Source organism: Cryptomeria japonica, chromosome 3, assembly GCF_030272615.1.
Source record: "Cryptomeria japonica chromosome 3, Sugi_1.0, whole genome shotgun sequence".
In the NCBI taxonomy this organism is placed as follows: domain Eukaryota; kingdom Viridiplantae; phylum Streptophyta; class Pinopsida; order Cupressales; family Cupressaceae; genus Cryptomeria; species Cryptomeria japonica.
Window position 1 is genome coordinate 123,098,527 of NC_081407.1, and position 21,346 is coordinate 123,119,872.

The following is a 21,346-nucleotide window of genomic DNA, read 5'->3' on the forward strand; positions in this document are numbered from 1 at the left end:
TCGACCGTGTCTTTATATATGCTCTTGTACTTGTTGTTGGAGACACGGAGGTAGAGAATGATTATTGTACTAGACATTTTGGCATTAATGAAAGCATTACTCTGAGTTTTTGGTTACTATTCTATCCTATGGTTATCATCTGATTGTTGATATGCAATATTAATAACACACCCCACAGGGTAAACATATGGCGTCGTTGCCTAGACATACTCGGGAAAGGAAGGAGCGGATGGCGTATGGACACGATGGGCCTACCCATTGGTGAGATTAACCCAAAGGCCGACGACGCACAAACGGAGCTCTACAACGGAGAAAACACTGCAACGAGGGAATTCTCAATCCTGCTTCAGGCGGCCATTGAAACCTACGTCCGAAGAGAGGCCACGGAGGCTAAAGTCCCAACAAGTGTCGTGTAGACCGCACTGGAAGTTAGCCCCGCAGCAAATCGATTGATGACCACCTCCCCCGGTTGCTTGCACAGGCATCACTGGCACAGCGAACCCGCCTGGAGGAGATTGCCCATGAGGAGCGACACCAACAGGTCCTCTGATAGTACGAAGAAAACAATCGTCGTTGGGAAGCGGAGTGTGATGGCAAGAGGCGAAGGGGAAATTGAACCCTGAACCTCCGGGAGGAATAAAGCAATACTGTAATAATCCCGACACAATGTTGACATAAATTGTGGCCGAAAGGGAAAACAATAAAAGTTTTTTTTTGTTTTGTGTACATGGTGTGTGCTTACTATGTACGGAAGTGATTTATGCCCAATACACTAAATAAGGACAAAAATAAGAAGATACAAAGTGACAAACGGGAAGAGGCACAAAGAGTGTTGAATCTCACACAGCAGATGGAACGAAGGCGTAGGCTAAGGCAGCTTGCAGAGGGACGACCGACCGAGGGGTTGCTCGAAGGGAACCCAGGAGGTGTCACGGAGGTTGCGAAGGCAGAGATAGATAGAGAGAATTACACTCTCTACATTGTCGTAGGGTTGCCCAAAGGGAACCTAGAAGAAGTCACAGAGGGTGTCGAAGGAGAACTCTACAGTCTGCCAGAATACCACCGTAGGGTAAGAAGTCGCGAAGAGTTGGAGGAACAAACAAGGCGAAGTCTAAACCTGATCGACGCTACCAGAGACCTACTAAAGAACTTGTCCATTTCGGAGGACAACCGGAGGGAGAGAACCAACCGAAGGTGACGGTACGGCCGAGGGTGTAGGGGCAGCACAAGGGTACCGTACGGGAGGCAATTTGTTTGGTTCGGGGTCAGCAACCTTCTCCGAAGGACCTACGAGTGGAGGGTCAGGTGCAGGAGGCGGAGGCGGAGGATCACCAAGTACAAGCACACAAGGCATCGGAGGAATCGGAGGAGCGAGACCCAGCGGTGGGATGGCAAGTAAGCAAAAATTGCCAAAGTTCACAGGCGATGGCAAAGAAGATCCCGTACGACATTGTCGTACATGTGAAACAATTTGGTCGGCCAATGGGGTGACCGATCATGACAACTGGGTGCAGCAGTTCCCAGCCATGCTAAGAGAAGTAGCCATTGATTGGTACTCTGACATGGACAAAACAGAGATTGACACATGGGATAAATTGGAGAAGGCATTTAAAACAGAATTTCGGTTGCTAAGAGACGATAACGAAATTGTAGCCGAAATCTATGGTACCAAGCAAGGTACTAAGGAGACCGTCCGCGCATATAGCCGAAGGCTAAAGGAATTGTTGGGCAAGATGGAAAGCCAACCGGTGGATGGATCGAAGAAACGGTGGTTTGTGGAAGGATTGAGATCCTCCCTGCGTAGAAAAATGAAAATTGTTCCGCCAACGTCATATGAGGATGCCTATAATAGGGCGATGGACTTGGAAAGCAAATATAAAACATCAAAAAAGAAGAAAACTAATAAATCTTCATCAGACGAGGACGATGACTCTTTCAAAGGAAGCAACAGCAACGAGGAGTCAAGTAAAAAGGTGCACACGCTACAGAAAGACATGGAGCGAATGAGAGAATTTAAAGCAATGAGAAGCACGGGTCAGATCGAAGGGGATGTATGGTGCACGGAGTGCAAAGAGGAGGGACATACGAAGGATACCTATCCGAAGAAGGCCTTTTACGAGATTTGCCAAGTGATGGGACACTCCATCAAGGAGTGCCCATACAACATGAAGACACGGAATGCATAAGTGTTATTCACTGAGCAAGCCACAACATCCGCACCAGTGGGTACGGCCCAGCAAAACAACACAACGGCAATCTCTGAAGGGTACCATAGACACGACGGAAGGAATAATAATAACAATGACCAGAGCCGTATCCAGTATGATGCCAAGGGCCGACCTATGATCCAGTGTAGGGCCTACAGTCAGTGAGGGCACTTCGCCCGAGATTGCACAAAGGAGGCTAACCAGTAGTATCTCTGTCGATGGTGCGGACTGTGGGACCATGAGGATACAAACTGCCCGAAACTCGGAGTCAATCTATTGAACATTGAACCCACTCAAGCAGAGGTATTGGCGGTTACGAGGGCGCAAGCAAAGATGGCCTCCTACCCAAACCCCCGCATAGAAATGGAACGAGTACGGGAAGCAAGGGCAGAGATTGCGAAGGAGATACCGCACAAGAGAGAAATAGCGGGGAGGCCACAAGCACGTCCCAGACTAAAGGGGAAGAAAACATCCTGAGGCAAATCCTACAAATGGAGGTACCCGTAAGAGTCCAAGACCTCGAAACCATGCCGCACTTAAAAACGGCTATCCTAAATGCTGTGCCCGCACAAAGTCACCAAGCGAGGAAAGTTGACAACTCTACGGTCGACCCAATGTTGTTAGTCGTTAACAGTGGACACCACCCAGCCGTGGTAGAAATGGGCATCCTCGGGACCACCCTAACGGACACCATCGTGGACGAAGGGTCAGGAGTAAATGTGCTCCCGGAGGAGACATGGAAGAAACTGGGGAAGCCCATGTTGTGGCCCCCAACGTTTAATCTATTGGGAGCAAACCAGCATGGGATTAAACCCCTTGGGACACTCATGGCACAGCAAGTGATGATCGGCACACAGCCATTCGTGCTAGATTTTGTAGTGATCCCGTTAAAACAGAAAGGGTACGACGCCATCCTCGAACGGGGGTGACTAATTGCCGCCAAGGCAAAGCATGACTGGAAGAGAAATACTTTCTCGTTAGAGAGCATGGGGAGAAAGTACATGATAGACCTCCGAACGCAGATGGTGACCCAGGAGTTGGCATCCTCCTCGGAGTCGGAGTCGAATGGAGATAGGTGGGAGGCATATGAAGATCGACGACGAATGGAGCCCAACAGCAAAGGGGTTCTAGAATTAGAAGCATGCTCGGGGGATGACGGGGATTCTATGAACGGCCTCTTCCACTGGCAAATGGAGGATTACGAAATGTCCCAGAGCTACAGGCTCGAAGTAGAGGAACCAGAGCAAGTAACAGAGGTGTACCTGCCGGAATACAGAGAATATTGGAAGGGAGACGCCCGTGTGAGTAACACCACCGCACACCAGTTCCCGAAGGAAGAACCCATCAAGTATCAAGAGGTAAAATTGAAGGAGACAAACGACGATTACGTAGATAATCCCAAGATCATTCGTGTCGGCAACGATTGGAACCCTGTGTGGAAGGCCGCAGCCTTCAAAATCTTTATTCTTCTTCTTCTTCTTATTTACGGGAAGGACACCGTGGTCCCTGTAGAATTTATGGTTCCAAGTCTTCGGCTGGCCATTGAAAATAGACTTGCCATCAACGGGTCCAAATTGAAACCCTACCACAAGAAGAGCGCAAGGGATCCGAAAGGCCGGAAGGACACCCGAGAGTCTGGAGGGGGACCCGAGAGGCTAGGCAGGCGACTTGAGAGGCACGGGACCAAAGTGGGAGACTCTCAGGCGAGGCAAACCGAGAAGAATGAAGGGCGATCCGAGAGGCACGAGACCCGAGTTGAAGACTCTCTGGACAATTAGATTAGGAAATTAAAAACAAAAAATAGATGGCCACGGTGGAACCACCGTCGGGGGGCCACCGTACAGTGGAACCACCGTCGGTGACCACCGTGCAGTCATTGTCCACCGCGGATAGGCCCCGACAAATCTATTATACTAGGCGCCGAGATAGAAAATAGGAGTGCCCACACCCCATCCAAAGACACAATCGTGAGGGAAAAAGAAATTGCAGCAGAAGGGAGTAAAGGAAACCCGACGCCATAGGGAAGAAGAAGATTTTGCCGTAGGAAAAGCACCAAAGAGAGATACGAAGTCACCGAAGGATAGTAATTAACAAAGGAGCAAATAAAAATGCTAGCCGAAGGGGGTCTTGGAAGCCGAAGGGGTATATTACCAAAGGGTGTTGGATAGAGGCGAACTCCACAGAAAGATTTCAATTGCCATCGGCTAAAAGATGTCGTATGTAATTCGAAGGGAAACACTTTAGCGCCGAAGGAAGAAATCACGAATCGAACCTACCCACAAGGAGGTAATAAAATATTTTTTGAAAGTGGTGGTGGGACCACCATACGGTGGAACCACCACGGTGAGACCACCGTGCAGTGGAAATACTGTCGACGGAGGTCACCGATCTCTAAGGGTGGAACTCGGTGGGTATTCATCCACCGTACAACCTTCCCAACCACCATACGGGAGACCAATCACCGTACGACACCAAGCCTTCAAGTGACCCCAATCGTCGTACAGCTCAGCCACCATACGGGTTCACTCCACCGTACGGCAGATAACCTATGTACGGGCTCGAGACATTATAGACCGTAGGCCTGAAGGAGCACGGCGACGGCGACAGCGGTTTAAAAAAGGGTGAAAGGAAAAATACCACGACACGGCAGGGATAAACGGTGGTGATGGCACGTGAAAAGAAAAATGCGCTGACATTCAAACAAGCATGCATTTGATTTATAAAAATAAAAAAAATAAAAAAGACAACCAGATTGAAAAATCATTCGATGGAGTCTAGAGCCAGGACACTGAAAAAATTAGAGTGGAGAAGAAGGTTTTTGGCATCTTAAAATATCACAAAAATGATGTGCACCTGGGGCGTTGTCCGTGGATCCCACGAGGGGCGCTACCCCTCGACCCCGCTAGGGACACTACCCCCACACCCTCAGTTTATTTTTGAGCTACAATACACTTTTGAGTTGGACGAAGGGCATCAAAGAAGTCACGGAAAGTGTTGGGTTGTTTCGTACTGTGAGAAAGAAGCCTAAGGCTAAGCATTGGCGGGGAAGCCATAAGCCGTAGAGGGAGATGGATTTGGAGGTTGCGAACAAACAAAGTTTGAGGGAAGGCATTGCAAGCACGCGAAGTCGTACGGCACCAGGGAGTTATTCAATTAAGCTATCAACCTTTGGGGAGTGTGATGGAGGATTTGAGGCGTCTCCTAGCCTTTGTGCCAGAGGGTTGTGGCCACTTCCAGGCATGAATGGTACGCTTTGAGGAACTCAGAGTATGTCTCGGCTGGACGTGAGGTTGCCTTGGTGGATGCACAGAGGGCTCAGGAGGAGCTGACCACCAGGTTGGAGGCAATAGTAGCGTGAGACTTAGCTCAGCGCACCAAGGAGTTGGATGCCGAGAGGGCAGCGCGGGTGGCTATCGAGGACAAATTGGCTAGGGAGACAATATCATTTGAGTAGCAGTTGGTGGAGGCTGAGACTGAAAAGTGTGTTTTGCAGACAAGTTTGGTTTAGGCACAGGAGGACTGTGATGTCAAGGAAAAAAAAGAACTTGCGGAAGCAATAATGGTGAAATCCGCACTTGAGCATCGGATGGTAGTAGAAAAGGGTTTTCAGGCGAGGACGCAGCAGTTGTATGAGTTTCGAGCTCGACTGGCGTCAGCAGTTCCTACATCTTCTTCATCAGCGGTGCAACTACCTCCTTCAGGGATGCCCCCTCAACCCCTTCTTCTCAGTGATTTTCTTATTGTATACAGTATACTTCATCCCCATTTTTTTGTGTTAGTCCCGGATTTTTGTCCTTGTTGTCCGGAGATGACTTTTCTTAGGGGGGGGATGATGTTGGTCGTAAAATGGGCTTTGTACTACTTGTTAAGCTACGTTGGTTAAGTATGTTAGTGTCGTCGAGGGTAGTTGTCCGTTGCACGACGGTTCCCCACGGTTGGTCACCGCAACCCTTGACCGTGTCTTTATATGTGCTCTTGTACTTGTTGTTGGAGACACGGAGGTAGAGAATGATTATTGTACTAGACATTTTGGCATTAATGAAAGCATTACTCTGAGTTTCCGGTTGCTATTCTATCCTATGGTTATCATCTGACTGTTGATATGCAATATTAATAACACACCCCACGGGGTAAACAAAGGCCAATTGCATATTTGGCGGAATCAGTCCCCAAGAAGACTCCCGCAGATATATACATCAACAATAACAAACCACCACATGTTGCAAGCTATTTTTAGATCATTCCCATGGCTAGAGCTATTGAAGATAATTCAAATTTCAAACAATGCAATATTTTGATTTAGTGTTATGCTTAGTAATTTATTTTTTTTAAATTATATATATACACTCTTCTTTACTTTAATTACTTAATTTTTTAATTTTCAAATAGGTTGTTGAGACTAGATTTGCATCCAACACAATCGCCTTGAGATGACTTGTGAAGGTTCGAGAGGCACTTTCCAGTATGGTTATCAACCAAGCATGGAACATATGGAGGCAATCCAATACTGAGAGGGCAGCAAATGTGAAGCAAAAGATTCTAGATAACACTTGGTGGGATCGTACGGAATATCTTCTTAGTTTCATTAAGGCCATTATGGGTTTGATCCGCTATACTGACATGGACAAGCCATGCTTGGGGGAAGGTTTATGATGAAATAGACTCAATGATTGAGAAAATAAAATCCATCATAAATGCAAAGGAGCAGGACCCTGAAGAAACATTCTTCAAACAGGTGCAATCAATTTGTGTTGAGCAATGGAACAAACTGACCACCCCACTTGCCTACTCACTGACTCCCAAATATTACAGTGAAGAGATCCTTGCTATGCCAACAAGAGTGCCACCATATCGTGATACAGAAGTCAGTGAAGGGTTTAGGAAAGCTATTACTAAACTCTTCCCTTATGCTTAAATGGAAGATGCAGTTACAAGTGAATTTGCTGATTTTGCAGCCCCCATTGGTCACAGTCCTGCTGCTCTTCATGACAAATACAAGAAGGATGCTCACTCTTTGTGGTACCTCAATGGCCACAAAACGCCACACCAACTTCTCACGATCAAAGTTTTATCACAAGTAAGCTTATGAATTTTTACCCTCTCTAAGTTTGGTTGTCAATTAAAAATTACTATTTTCAAAGTTTAAGTTTGATTTACAAAATTGTTGATTTAAAGACTCCCTTTGCTTCATTAGGTTGCTAGTTCTTCTTTAGCTGAACGGAATTGGAGTACATTCTCCTTCATCCACTCCATGAAGCGCAATCGATTGGCATCAAGCAAAGGATCTCGTCTACGTACATTCCAACTTGCAACTTCTTGCTCACGAAAATGATGAGTACAAGGAAGGAGCAAGAAAGTTGTGGGATGTAGAACCTGTGTGTACTGACTTGGATCTCTCTATTATTGCACAATCTTCAGATATTGAGGAGTCAAGTACCCAGCATACTTTTAGTGCAAGTGGCAGTGGGGTTCCATCATCTAATGTTAAAGTTGATGACAATCTTGATTTTGGTGATGACCCATATGGTGCTGATTAGTGAACTCAGAACTGATTACTGATTAGTGATTGTAGTTTGTTCTTTTTTATATTGAAAACTGAATTTAAATTAGTATGTTAATCAGTTATGTTTCAAAATTAGAAATTTGTAATGTTTTTGTTTAGAGCATATGTATTGTTATATGACATGCTAGACTTTATTTTTTGTATGAACATACCCAACCTCCAAAACAAAATTCTGTCGTACCAGCAATTCATACCCACATACCCATACCCGATTCAGCAACTTATCCATTGTTGGAAGCATTGAAGCTGCCCTAGAAGAGTGAAACGCTCCCAAAAGACTACAGAAGTTGCCCAATGCTAGGTTTGCAAATCATGGCAATCATTTAATAACATTTGTTTTCAAAATTTTAAATGCTACAAGCATGGCATTTGATGAGACCAGTTCACATGCATTGTGAATGCTTCCACATTTTGCATACATGTCAAAGTTCTATGTCATCATATTTTTTGGAAATTATTAAATTATATTAAAAAAAAATTGGCATCTCCAAGTACCCGTCTCCTATTTTTGAAAATTAGTCGTACCAGTACCAATCTCCAAAGTCTCCAAGTATCCCTGTCTCCTAGTGACCTTGGAAAAAACACATACACATATATTTAACACAATTTTCTAGGTTATTAGAGGAGATATTCATTACTTCAAAAACAATATAGACACATAATTGCTACATAAATTATTATAAGTTGATTTAACAATTTATGATATGAAAAAATAGTAGAGTTCCATTGGAAGATAACCCAAAAATGGGTCACTGAAATAGAAAAACATTTCATTTGTCTTTCTCATTTGGTGTAGGTTTTGTTTATACCATTTTTTATTTAATGCGTGAATGAAGTTTTTTTAAATTAAATTTAGGACGATTTACATCAAATTTTAAAAACATAAATCACACAGCATCCGGCATGATTAGAAAATCAAGGTCTTTTGAGCACGTGTGGGTACAGTATCCGATGTGTATCCAGGCCGTATCGGATATGGGGATACGCGCCCCCAAGGAGGGACAAAGGAGTTTCTGGCTATTCGGCATACAAGACTCCTACAGCTGTACGCTCATCATTTCCACTGAAATGCAATTATTGCAAGTTATAAATTGTACATATCAATCATTGTAAGTTGCTCCAGTACTTTGCAAAGCTAATAAAGGAATTTTGAAAGAGATTAATTCGTGTTTAATTCAGATCCATACAAGTTTACTATCCTAGCATTCCATTTTTATGTGTTTGTTGGCATTTGAAGATACAATTCATTCACTTTCAGACTAAATAAAACAGTATTTTCAAGAAACCAATTACTTGTACTTCAAAACTATAATAATTATAAAAAGAATTGAAATGGAAAATGCTTCCAATTATATTGGAAATTTGAAAGAATAAATTTCTACAGATTTGTAGAAATGAATTTAAAAGAACATTGGCAAATATTGTTTCTGATACAAGTAATCCAACCTTCATACTAACAATTTTTGAAGGCATAGAAAATATCATCCCAGACCTTCTGTAAAGTGCATGGAGCTCCATTGTAAACATATTAGAGATTGGATCCTTCTCAGCTGGAACCTAAAAGAAAATAAAAGACACAGTTGTATGATAATTGCTAACTATTAAATGCATCTCTGAAAACCATAAACCAGGAAAAAAAATATTTAAAACAATACCTCATAGCATCTAGGATTTGCAGGACTTGGAGCAGGTATGTTCTTTGTTGCCAAACAGTCATCTGGAAGATGACCTGCTCGTCTACATTTCCAACTGTAAGAATTAAAAAACCATGTTCATCACATGCCAAACAAAGATAGGATGACAACAACAGAAAATTAGAAATGCAAATAGTAAGACACTAAAAATTGTGGACTTCCAAGTGAGGTTAAAAAAGTCAATGTTGACAAAAGCCTGAAAGGCTCATAATCAGTAAGGATACGAAAACAATTTTGATAGGAAAATATCATTAAAAAAAGAAAAAAACCAGAGTTACCCGGGGACGCGTCCCCAACCTGAAAACCCCCGTCCCCGTCTCGGGGACTTGAGGACGGCCAAGGGACGTTTCCCCCCGTCCCCAAATTGCCCTTATTTTGAGGGGACATCCCCGAAATGGGGGGACGCCTGCCCTAGCTCTGGGGGACATCCGTACGTCCCGGGGACGGCTGGGGACGGCTGGGACGTCCACCATATCTAAGGCCCTTAAAAAATATTAAAAAATTTTAAAAAGTTGTATTTTCAATTTTTTATTTGAATTTTCTAATATAGGCCCCTTATTAATTCAAATTGTTATTAAAAATAAAAAAAATTAAAACATAACATTAATTAAATTTTAAATTTATTAATTTATTTCATAATTTTGACAATGAAACTATATGGCAGCAGTGTAGCCTTTGGGCATTTTGACACAAAAGATTAGAAAATCGCCAAACTCAGCGAGTCAATAGAAAAATAACACCCAACGCCTTTATTAAAGAATAAGTTTTTTTGGGAGCGCGCAAGGGGCGCTGCCCCCAAACCCCCGTTGAAAAATATGGGGGGAAACTGTGTCGATAGAAGTAGGGAAAATTTAACCTCCGAGTCTATTGATATGCATATTGACAATGTGAATGAATTGAAATTCTGATTTATGAATGCATAATTGCATATTGTCTGTTGAGTATTAACAATGTTGTATGTTCAGAATTTACATTCTAAAATGTTTTCAACTTTTCATAGTATCATACACATGCTATATCCATGTTTTATTGTTTTCATATGAATATAATGTATGTATGCATGCTTTATCCATGTTTTCATATGAACATTTAGAATTTTGAGATTTTCCTATATATTTTAAATTTTTCCTATATTTTATATAGCCGTCCTCTTTGCCGTCCCCCGCCGTCCCCAAATTTGGCAAAAAAATTTGCCGTCCCCTGTCGTCCCCGTCCCGGAAACTCGGGGTAACTTTGAAAAAAACCATCAAAGGTGGACTAAATTGACTTGCTCATAGAAAGAAATTACAAAATCTTGTTCTAAAATAGGCTAGTACACAAATCATAAATACTAATAGTTACAAAATTCATATCACAAAAATACTTAACACCATGTAATACTATGTAACAGAGTGACCCAAGGCTTCTTGTCATTCTCAGCTGAAGTATTTCCCAAAGAAATCAGTACAGACAATAGCCCCATGCTCAAATATCCAAAAAAAAATTGTACATTGAGATCTTCTGTAACCCAAAAGGCAATACGAAATGAAAGGTTAACAATTGAACACTTCAAACACAGAAAAGTGAAAACAATGTTGTCGAGCCAGTAAGGAAAGGTGGTAGCCTGGCCGGATGTGAATGCATGAAATTAGTGCAGCCAGTTCCTGTAAAAAGACATTGCATAATGATGCACTGAAGAAACACCAATTCTATTAAAGTAGGAATATACCATTTAATATGTGATAAATATATAAATATTTAGCTTGAACTTAGTATTCAATTCAAGCAAGTATACAAATTTTGAAAGTTGTATTTAGAACCAAACAAGATTATATACTTACACACAAAAAAAACAAAGCTTAGATTCTTTCCTTTCCAGACAGTACATACTACTCATACCATTCATATGTAGTCAGGCTGCTTCCTTTATTCATCCATTGATGTTTGACAAGGTCCCAGGTTTCTGCTTCCAACTCCGGAAGTTGTAATGCACCCTTTGGTCTTGTATAAGAAATAAATGAGGTTCTAGCTTCTTTAGCTTTCTGCCAAAGTTACAATAAATCAGAATGTCCAAAAAATATCTCTTAAGGTCAAATCTTATCATTGCACAGCTTACTTGCTTTGCAGCAATTATCAATAACCAACATTTTCTGTTTTTGTTTTCTAACTTCATGTAGTAGATAAAGATTGAAGATAGTGAAGACTAAGTGTTCCTTCTGTACAAAAGAATGCTAATTTTTATTTGAAATGTAATCAGAAAGTATCTTCATAACAAACCTCAGCACGTTCTTTTGCATAGAGCTGCAGCAACTCACACTTACACTCCATGCTGCAGACATCTTCATCTGTCTGGGGTGGGGTTGGGGGCGGGGAGGAGGGGTCAGAATAGAACAACAAATAAGCAAGAAAATATTCCTTGTGCTTATAAATTTCACTTGAAACATATGGAACATAAAAGGGCCAAAAAGTAGAGACTTTCCTATAAAACTCACCTCATCACAAACATATTCCCCAAATCTACCACATACAACACAAACAGGTTCCTCAGGTGCTGGAAAGCGCTGGTTGTCTCTCTTTGTGCATATCCCACTTGCTCCAGCCTGCACTGTAAATAAATTCATTTTATCTAGTTAAATTCTAAAAGAATATCAAAAAATATAAAATAATCAAAGTAAAAACCAAGTATATGTCATGTTTCAGGTCCAGTGTGCTAGAAGGATGACTTTTGAGAAAACCTGGAACTCATAAGTTATAACCAATCTTCAGGGGATGATACAGATGCCATGGTGAACAGGGACCACAGGGAAGGGGCAGTAAATTGAAACCCATAAGGCAAAGTGCTATTTATAAGATCCAACACTAGAAATTCTGATACAAATGTCAAATATTCATATTTTCATTAGAATCAACAAAAAATATTATACAAACAACAAACTGGGAAAATGTTGTAATAGGTGAACAATTGATTAGCTCGATAATAGACATAGAAATATATCAAAGCATCATGTCCACCCCAACATTTTTTTCTTGCCTTAAGTGTTATTTTTTAGTGGTAAGGATGATGAGAAGATAAATATCTCCAAATTACAAGTCCTATTGGGACTCTCAATCCCATAGTGCAAAATTTTGCTTGAGCCCCTTCCCCTTTGTTGCCCTTGCCTTATTTTACCCTCCAATAACTACCGATCTAAAACATTCAAGGTGGGACCCCTCATTTGTTGTACGTTGCAGAACTCCCAGAAAATGTCTAAGTGTCGGGTATTTCGTGGCAAAGTTTCTACCTGTTTCGGAGTGTTAGAGTTTCCTTTCCTTAAACACCATTTCCCCTATCATCCTCAACCCTCATAGCCCTAAACCATTGCCTTGAATTATTTCTTGCGCCAAATTTTCAGAGTTTCCCTTCCTTGGATGTCGTTTCAATCATCCCCTTGATCTCCAAATCCCCAATTCCTTCCACTTCCCCTTCAACATTAGAGTTTTGGTTTTATCCTTACCTAAGTACCTAATACACCTTGTCCCCGATCTCTAATTCCTCCAATGCTTCAATCCCTAATTCCTTTTCTACCCCATCCCCCGCTCTTTTCTCTTATCCATGTCCATGTTTTGACCTTTTCCTTCCCCAAGTGTCTATCATGAGGCATCGCCAAACCCCAAACCGCAATCCCCAGCACCTTTTCAATGTGTTATCCCTTCAGGATTGGGTGTTCAGACATACTCCTATTTGGATCTCTAGCATGCCATATGGCCAAACCCCAACCCCCAAAACTCCAACATGTCTTGCATTTGGCATTGTTCAAGCATCCACGTACCCCAACAACTTCCAGATTTCCATTAAGGCCCTGATTAGACCTTTGCAACATTCAAAAGTTGGTTTCCCACCCAAACACACGATTCAATCTCCTAGGCATGTTTCAATACACAATTGTCTGTCTTTAGTCATGTTGAGTCTCAAATGGGCCTCTATTGAAGGTCTCTTGCTGTTGTGTGTTTTTCACCTTTATAATTCAGTCAATTACCTAAGTTATCATAACCCACAATTGACTAAGTATAAGTGTTTCTATTGCAAAAGTCCCGAAGTTCACGTTCATGAACCTCTCAAAATCCCAACAAAGGAGTGAGCAAAAGTCCGAATAAGGAAGGTCGCCAAGTTCACTAGTTCATTTACTTGGCAAAATGCTAACAAAGTTCAATGTGTCAATAGATTTGCACCAAAAGTGCAAAGGGTAAGGAACAAGTTCGATGTGTCAGCAAGTTCACTAGTTTGCAAACTTGTCGGAAGGTGGTTGTAGTTTGCAAGTTCTCCATTTCACCAAAATGCCAAAAAAAGATGTCGAGTAGGAAGAGAGAAAAGTAATAAAGGAAAGTTCTAGTGTCGGCAAGTTCATTAGTTCACGAACTTGCCAAAGTGTCAAACATAGTTCCTGTGTTTTAAAGAACACAAGGTGAAGACAAAAGGTGATGAAGAGTGAGACAGAAGCCCACAGCAAGGTTCACCAAACTCATGATTTGCGTAAAGGTAAGTTCGTTAAAAACTTAAAACTAAAGGGTGTCGAAATAAAGTATTGATAAATGAATGTTGAAAGGCAAGAAAAATCCAACCAAAACCAAATAAAGTCAAAACCTGCTTAAAATATTTTCAAATGCAAAGTGCCAAAAGGAATGGCATGATTTCTCCTATGTTAAACCCTGCTCATCATTACTACAGATCATCAATTCTCTAGCTTCCTACATTTATTTTGTCAAAATATCTTCACATCTCAAGCATCCATTTTGGGCAGGATTGGATCTAGACCATTGTTTTCATATCTGCAATAATGTCCCTGATTTCTGGCCGACCTAAAATATTAAATAATAAATTAAAATTATTAATAAATGAAAAATATTTAATAATTTTGGCTAACTGTTTCTAGACCGACTAGGTTAGAAATTTATTTAATGTCAGTTTAATTAATCTTGTCCGACTTTGTTAAGTTGTTTTCCTTGGGCCAACTTAGGGGGGGATATATACATACAGGTCGCTGCTTGAAGAAAGGCATCACTAAATTTGGAATTTATTATCTGCACTAAACAAATGCAATCTCAGACGACGACCTGAGAGGCACCTGTAGTGGGACGAAAACCATGCAAAATCTATGTTCTTCTGATCTGTTGTGAATACCTTCTGAAGGTCTTCTACGTCACCCGCAGGGATCTAGCAAGGAGCTCGACGCCAGGCAAGAAGGGATACAGGCTGGAAAATGAGATTTGATTGCCATATCAAGCAGAACCTACTTCAGCATTTGGAGTTGAAATGGCATCATTTGAGACGGTGCCATTCCAAAGGCACCAATATCGCCATCACATCACACCAAACTGGGCGGAGCTAAACAGACCACGATTTCATGTCTACCAGGTCACAACAGTAATAAAATCTAAGTTGGGGCGAAGGATCTAAGGATCCAATATTTGGAGTGCTCTGAAAAACAGCTACTGCAACGGCTAAACAAGTATGAGATAAAGGCTTTAGTGTGTATAGATTGACTGAGTGGACCTTATATGTTTTCCTTGACTGTTTAATATATCAGACTGTTATTTATTCATGCTTTCATTAGAGGACACTTGTTTACTGAGAAGTCTATATCCTTAAATATTAGTCAGAATACTTATATGAAAAGGAAGTTAGTATCTATCAATGTTCTGATATACGTCATAAGTACTGAGCATTAGAAATATGATATTCTCTTACATGTTCTCATGTCCCCCTCTCTGATCATTATATATATAAAGCCTAATTGAAATAATCATAATAATAATTATTTGAAATTCATTAATTATTATTATTTAATTAATATTTATTATTAAATATGAATAGAGTTTTAATTTGAAGTTGAAACTTATAAGCATTCACCATTTATTCACATAGTAACGGCTAACCTAAACTGACTTTCAAATTGTCAAGTGTAATATACATCAGGGACATTACAGAATCATCATCCATAACTATGTTGCAGAGAATGATCGAACTCAGTATTGCTAAGGAATGTCACCCTTGACCAGCTATAATAATATTTTTAATATAATTGATAGACCAATTCACATGTGGTCAGCATGTAAGGAATGATATTATTATCATGAACAGCGATATTGATACGAAAGACATTAATAGTGATTCGGACATTACTAGGAGTGATTAAGATTCGCATTGAATATCGTTAATTAGTCATAAAGACTATCGATTTAAGGAAAGAGTTATTGTTTATGCAGAACTAAGGGAATATTGATAAGATCAACAGCAACAATCTCTTCCAATGGCCGCCACGCACTTACAATGTCAATTACCCTCAAATGTTTACAACTCCATATCCTTTAACTATATTATCTAATCGATAATTAGAAAGGACATAATAATATCAATCGATATTATGGTTAGCGATCTGTTTAAGAAGACAACGATAAAAAAGAAGGATAATAGATAACATAATGAAAGGATATGACTGTTCCAAATTAAGAGATGCACCCGATCAGCATTACACGATATTTGATGGAGGTTTCAAACTCATTTGCTGGGGGGAAGATTTATGGGAGTTCTAATATATGTATTCATAGTGGGATCCGCTCGATGGAGTAATTGCCCTTGGCATCAATCAGGTTGTACAGTTTGTAGGATGTGAATAGAAGTAGGAAACAATTTCAAAAGCATCGCTCCATCTCATCAACAAGGCCCATCGAATCGGCCTTTACCAATCATCCATTGGACAAGTCTTGTGAATATTAAATAAGGAACCAGTATCATAGCACCCTAGAGATAATATCTATCTCACCGTACAAACTTCATAATAATATAATCTCTAATTTCACATGGTCATTCTATTGGTAACTCCCACGAATCAGAACAGGTCATAACTGATATTAAGTTACAGGTGGTAACACCCTTGCTCTTGGTGGTATGCATAGGAGAGTACTTAGTATGAATGCTTAATATAAGAGGCATGATAATGTTCTTATGTAGAACTTAGTAATAAAATATATATATATAATTATAAAGGATAATATAATCATTATAATTACTAATATATAATATAATACCATATGAGAATAAATTAATTATATATATATATATAGAAGTAAAATTGAGGTTATCAATCAGATTAAATTATCAATTCGATATAAGGGAAAGATTATGATCGGGTTCATGTTATGAAGCTTTGTCTCCTAATCAAGGTAGTTTAAGAGTGTTGTAAAGGATTAATTATGGTTAAAACAGTCCTAAACTAATAGGGGACATTACACATGTGATATTGGAAATCTGTGTATAGCATTCTGAAGATTTAAGCCCAGTGAATGATACTATTTTGATTTATGAAATGAAATATCATAGAGGTTGCTGTCTGCAAAAGAATTCCGTATTGGTTTGGCTATCATTTAGCATTGGCATCTTTCATCTGCTACAATGCTATAAGTTAGGGTTGACACTCAACCTTTTAAGAGAACATTTTTATCATTTTGAAAGAGAGTTTTGAAGTTGGTTCTTCTATGGTAGTCCCCAACTTTGTAGGTGCAGGGATTTTCTAGGGCTATAACCATGCTATGTCCAACTACAAAAAGAGGTGAAGTTTTGAAACATTCTAAGGACAAATAGTACTAGGTTTTATGCATTTTCTAGGGCTATAACCATGCTATGTCCAACTACAAAAAGAGGTGAAGTTTTGAAACATTCTAAGGACAAATAGTACTAGGTTTTATGCAAAGAATGTCTTCATAATTGTTTCTCTAACATCAGGGTAATGTTCACCTCCTATTAAGGTTCTCTATTGTCACAGTTGCTGACATGAATGTATTGAGCATTTGATAATGTGACAGCATTTAAAATATTACACGCATTCTAATAATCATAATGTGATGGTATATGCATAGATCAGCCTTTTGATGCTTCCATTCATTATTTTCCTTTCTGTTGTCTGTGACTCTGTGACTCTGTAACCCAATTGACTAGGCACCGGTCTTGGATACATTTGACCAATTTCACATCTCCAAAGCAAACAAAATTGTACTCAGTAGTAATAAACCATGAAATGAAATATCATAGAGGTTGCTGTCTGCAAAAGAATTCCATATTGGTTTGGTATATGAAAAACCATAGAGGTTGCTGTCTGCAAATATCATAGAGGTTACTGTCTGCAAATATCATAGAGGTTGCTGTCTGCAAAAGAATTCCGTATTGGTTCGGGACACAGCCCCCAACAGGGTCAAGGGGCAGCCATTTTTTCACCATTTTTTGTTTAGGGTCGGAGTTTCTAACAGGGGCCCATGAAAGACTCCTAGGCATGCAAGAGACATCCAACCATCCCCGACGTCTCGGTGGTGTCCTGACAGGGATCCCAGAAACGTCCCCATCTCAATAACACGTCCCCATGGTTTAATGAAAATAAGGAATCATTTTTAAAAAGGTTTGGAGGAATCTTGGAACTTGGTTAAAACCAATAAAATTATACAAAATGGCATGTGCCATGAAGATCTATGGTTTCAAACACTTTAATTTGGGCTTGTGGTGGGAACTCTACTCCTCAACCACAGTCTGTGTCACAATTGGGACCCAACGAGGTGGGCTGTCCTCCTGACCCCATCGGGTGCTGCTGCCCCTAGACCACTCTCATTTTTATTTAATCTCTAAGTTACCGGTTCGGGTTCGGGTACCGGTTCGGGTTCGAAGAACCCGGTACGCCGGTACGGCAAAATTTTGAAAAGGGGTTTGGGTTCGTTTGGGTTCGTTAGTACAAAAACATGTAAATTATATATATATGCAACCTATAAGCATGAATTAAGATTAGCATGTCACATAGCATCATATAAACAACAAAACCAACATAAACTTGTAATCGTAGCATCATGATCATACCATAACAGCATCATATACATCAAGTCTAATATCAAAATGATAAAATATTCAAGTATCATTGTTTCAACTTTCAACAATTTAAAGTTTGATCATTAAATGGATTCAAACTAAGAACATCCAAGTTTAATTTTTCAAACTGAGGACCTGGATTTTGCCGGCAACACCCCCAACGGGGTCAAGGGGCAACGCCCCTTGCGGGGGTCTGGGGGCAGCGCCCCCAACGGGGTCAAGGGGCAGCGCCCCTTGCGGGGGTCTGGGGGCAGCGCCCCCAGCGGGGTCAAGGGGCAGAGCCCCTTGCGGGGTCGAGGGGCAGCGCCCCTTGCAGGGTCCCGGGGCAGCGCCCAGGGCGCGCTCCCTGTCGCGGTACAGGGCGGGGTCGAGGGGCAGCGCCCCCGCCGCCAACACCAAATCACAACCTTCAAACCCACACGGAACTCCATGGCGTGCATCAGTTTTCTGTTTTTTTAAAACGTCTAATTTTCTGCTTATTAAGGTTATAACTTTCACTTTTTACAAGGCGGAATTGAAAAAAAAATTAAATTTGCATTGTTTTTTGACTTTACAGGCCGCCCAGCCACCCAGGTTCGACTGGGTCTGCCCGGGTTCAACTGGGTTCGACCCCGGGTTCGATTGGGTTCGACCAGGGTCGAACCCACTCTGGGTTTTTCGAACCCTGGTCGAACCCAGGTCGAACCGGACCCGTACCACGGACCCGGTCGAACCCGGACCCGTACCAGGGGGGCCCAGAGGCGAACCCGGTAACTTAGTTTAATCTCTATCCTATTAGAATGCCTTCATATTTATAAAACAGCAAGTTTTTCTTTCTTTTCTTTTTTGAGATATTCTATGTATTTTAAAATATCCAATTTTTTTCTGATTACATCCCCAATTTATTGAAAAAAAATTATACATTTATTTGCCATTTTTTTCCCCAAAAGTTTTTTTCTGCTATGCTAAACACAATTAGGTCTACTTCAACTGATATACAAGAAAATAGCTTTTCAAAACAAACACCCCTTGCAATTTTGATGTTTCTAAACTCCCTTTACAACAACAACCGCGTTACAAGATTTCAAACTCCTTTTAAAAAGGAAAAAAGAAATCCATTTACAATAAATAAATATTATCCCAACTTACATGGTTTTCCCAATAAATTAAAAAGAAATCTTATCAAAGGATATAAACCTTCTAATCAAAAAAGTAAACACTGAGGAATGAAAATACGAGTCACAGAAGAGCCATAATTTTTTAATTGGTGGTTTATTTTTCATTAGGCAGAGACAATCTTCACACTTGGCTCTTTCTATAACATTCCTTGCAAGACATGCAAAAACCATACAACATACAATGCCATGGTAGACACTGGCATTCAGTCAATAATAATCCCACCTAGATGGTTTGCCTATTGGAATCTACGCATCAATCCTATGGCATTGTATTTATTAATTTGTTTTTTTTTCTTCCAAATTGCATCAGATTTTTGAGTGGGTTTTACACAATTCTTATTTCAAATTTCCACACTCCTATTCAACTTCTTCTGTGCTACACAGCCCGGCAACAAACTAATTTTTTCTTTAACAAACTAGAGTCTTTTTCTTCAAACAGTCTGCAATACTGTTAATTATTTTTCCTTTACTCTACACCAACTTCAAGTATAGATAAGGGCAACTGAAAACAAACTTCCTTCATTACCTCACTTACATTAATCCAAAAAATCACGTTCACATTTTTCAAACAGTATGTAATGTCCCCAACTCCGCAATCTAAAGAAAACATATAAACAATGAATTTCAACAATTGATTTTTGGGTACGAATAATTTATCTAGAGTGTAATTAGCCAAATTCACTTAAGATCACTTGATATCAATAAGTCAATTCCCATATTTAGTTCCTAATGAGATCGAGAGGACTAACTACCATAGGATGCCCGTAGCGCTTATCAGGCCCAAGGGCGGTACACTCCCCCTTGGCCCAACTGCCAGTAGACCTTTAGTCATTTGCAGTGGGTGGCCTACCTGACAGAGGCCTAGTTCCTGCTATCCCTGTTGCTTAATTTCTCATCTATCTCACTGGGTTTGGATATGCAATTGCCTTATTCATTATTTTGGTAATATTTCTACTAGTCCTTAATCTGGACAATGCCATTTATTCTAAATTTCTTGTAGTTGTAATTGATTAGCTAATTGCATATATAGAGGTTCATTCATACACTTTGTATACCCTTATGGTTTATATATATATATATATATATTGGTATTAATGTAATCATATTAATTTCCATTGTATTGTCCTCAATTTATATATAATTATATTTTAACTACATCTATATATGCAAACGTTTGATTTAACATCTATATGTTATGTATCCATGCATTTATTTAATATCTAACTATATACATTTCTACGCATAAGTTTCCTTTGATTTACGAAATCCTACTACAGAATGAACAACAGTGGGTAAGTGTTCTTACCTGCGTCCTTTGCTGCTTTCCCTTGATGCTATCCCTTCGTACTCTCCCGTGTGTCTTCCTTCCTCTCGGCTTGCACTTTAAATACCGGCGGGGGAAAGTGTTTGAGCGGATGCCTCCAGGGGACGTGGCCGCTGCGGTGAGTGGTGGTGACTGTTGGAGTCACCGCTCCTTGCTCCAGCCGCACTAACTCTTGGCGCTTTAGTTAAAAGTCACCATCGTTTCATCTAATGCGTCTACTTAAGGTAATACGCCCCTTTTATGGTATGCGTTTAATAAAATTTGTTAGTAAATACTTTAGATTGTATGCGATAGAGTTCTAATAATATCGTATGGTGTTAGGGTATTATTCCATAATAATTATAAAGTATTTCTTGGGTGATTTATATTGTCTATTAATATCATATTTTTATGTTTATTTTATAATATATTATATGATAAATATAATGTTATATTATGTATCAATATAATAATTTATATTGTATATCAATATTGCATGGTATGATAAATATAATATTATATTATATTATGTATCAATATATTATGATAAAGCTCATTT

General features: G+C 40.1%; 1 protein-coding gene across 9 annotated transcripts in view; it reads right to left on the minus strand.

The window, feature by feature from the left end:
* LOC131038732 (uncharacterized) overlaps window positions 1-21,346 on the minus strand; it is a 118,352-nt gene that overhangs the window by 73,850 nt on the left and 23,156 nt on the right. For all 9 annotated transcript variants that reach the window (XM_057971269.2, XM_057971270.2, XM_057971266.2 and 6 more), the window contains 5 exons: window positions 11,936-12,048; window positions 11,721-11,792; window positions 11,343-11,485; window positions 9,426-9,519; window positions 9,263-9,327 (listed from right to left, as the gene is read on the minus strand). In XM_057971269.2, coding sequence (XP_057827252.1) covers window positions 9,263-9,327; window positions 9,426-9,519; window positions 11,343-11,485; window positions 11,721-11,792; window positions 11,936-12,048 — 487 coding nt within the window. The remainder of the gene's footprint in view (window positions 1-9,262; window positions 9,328-9,425; window positions 9,520-11,342; window positions 11,486-11,720; window positions 11,793-11,935; window positions 12,049-21,346) is intronic.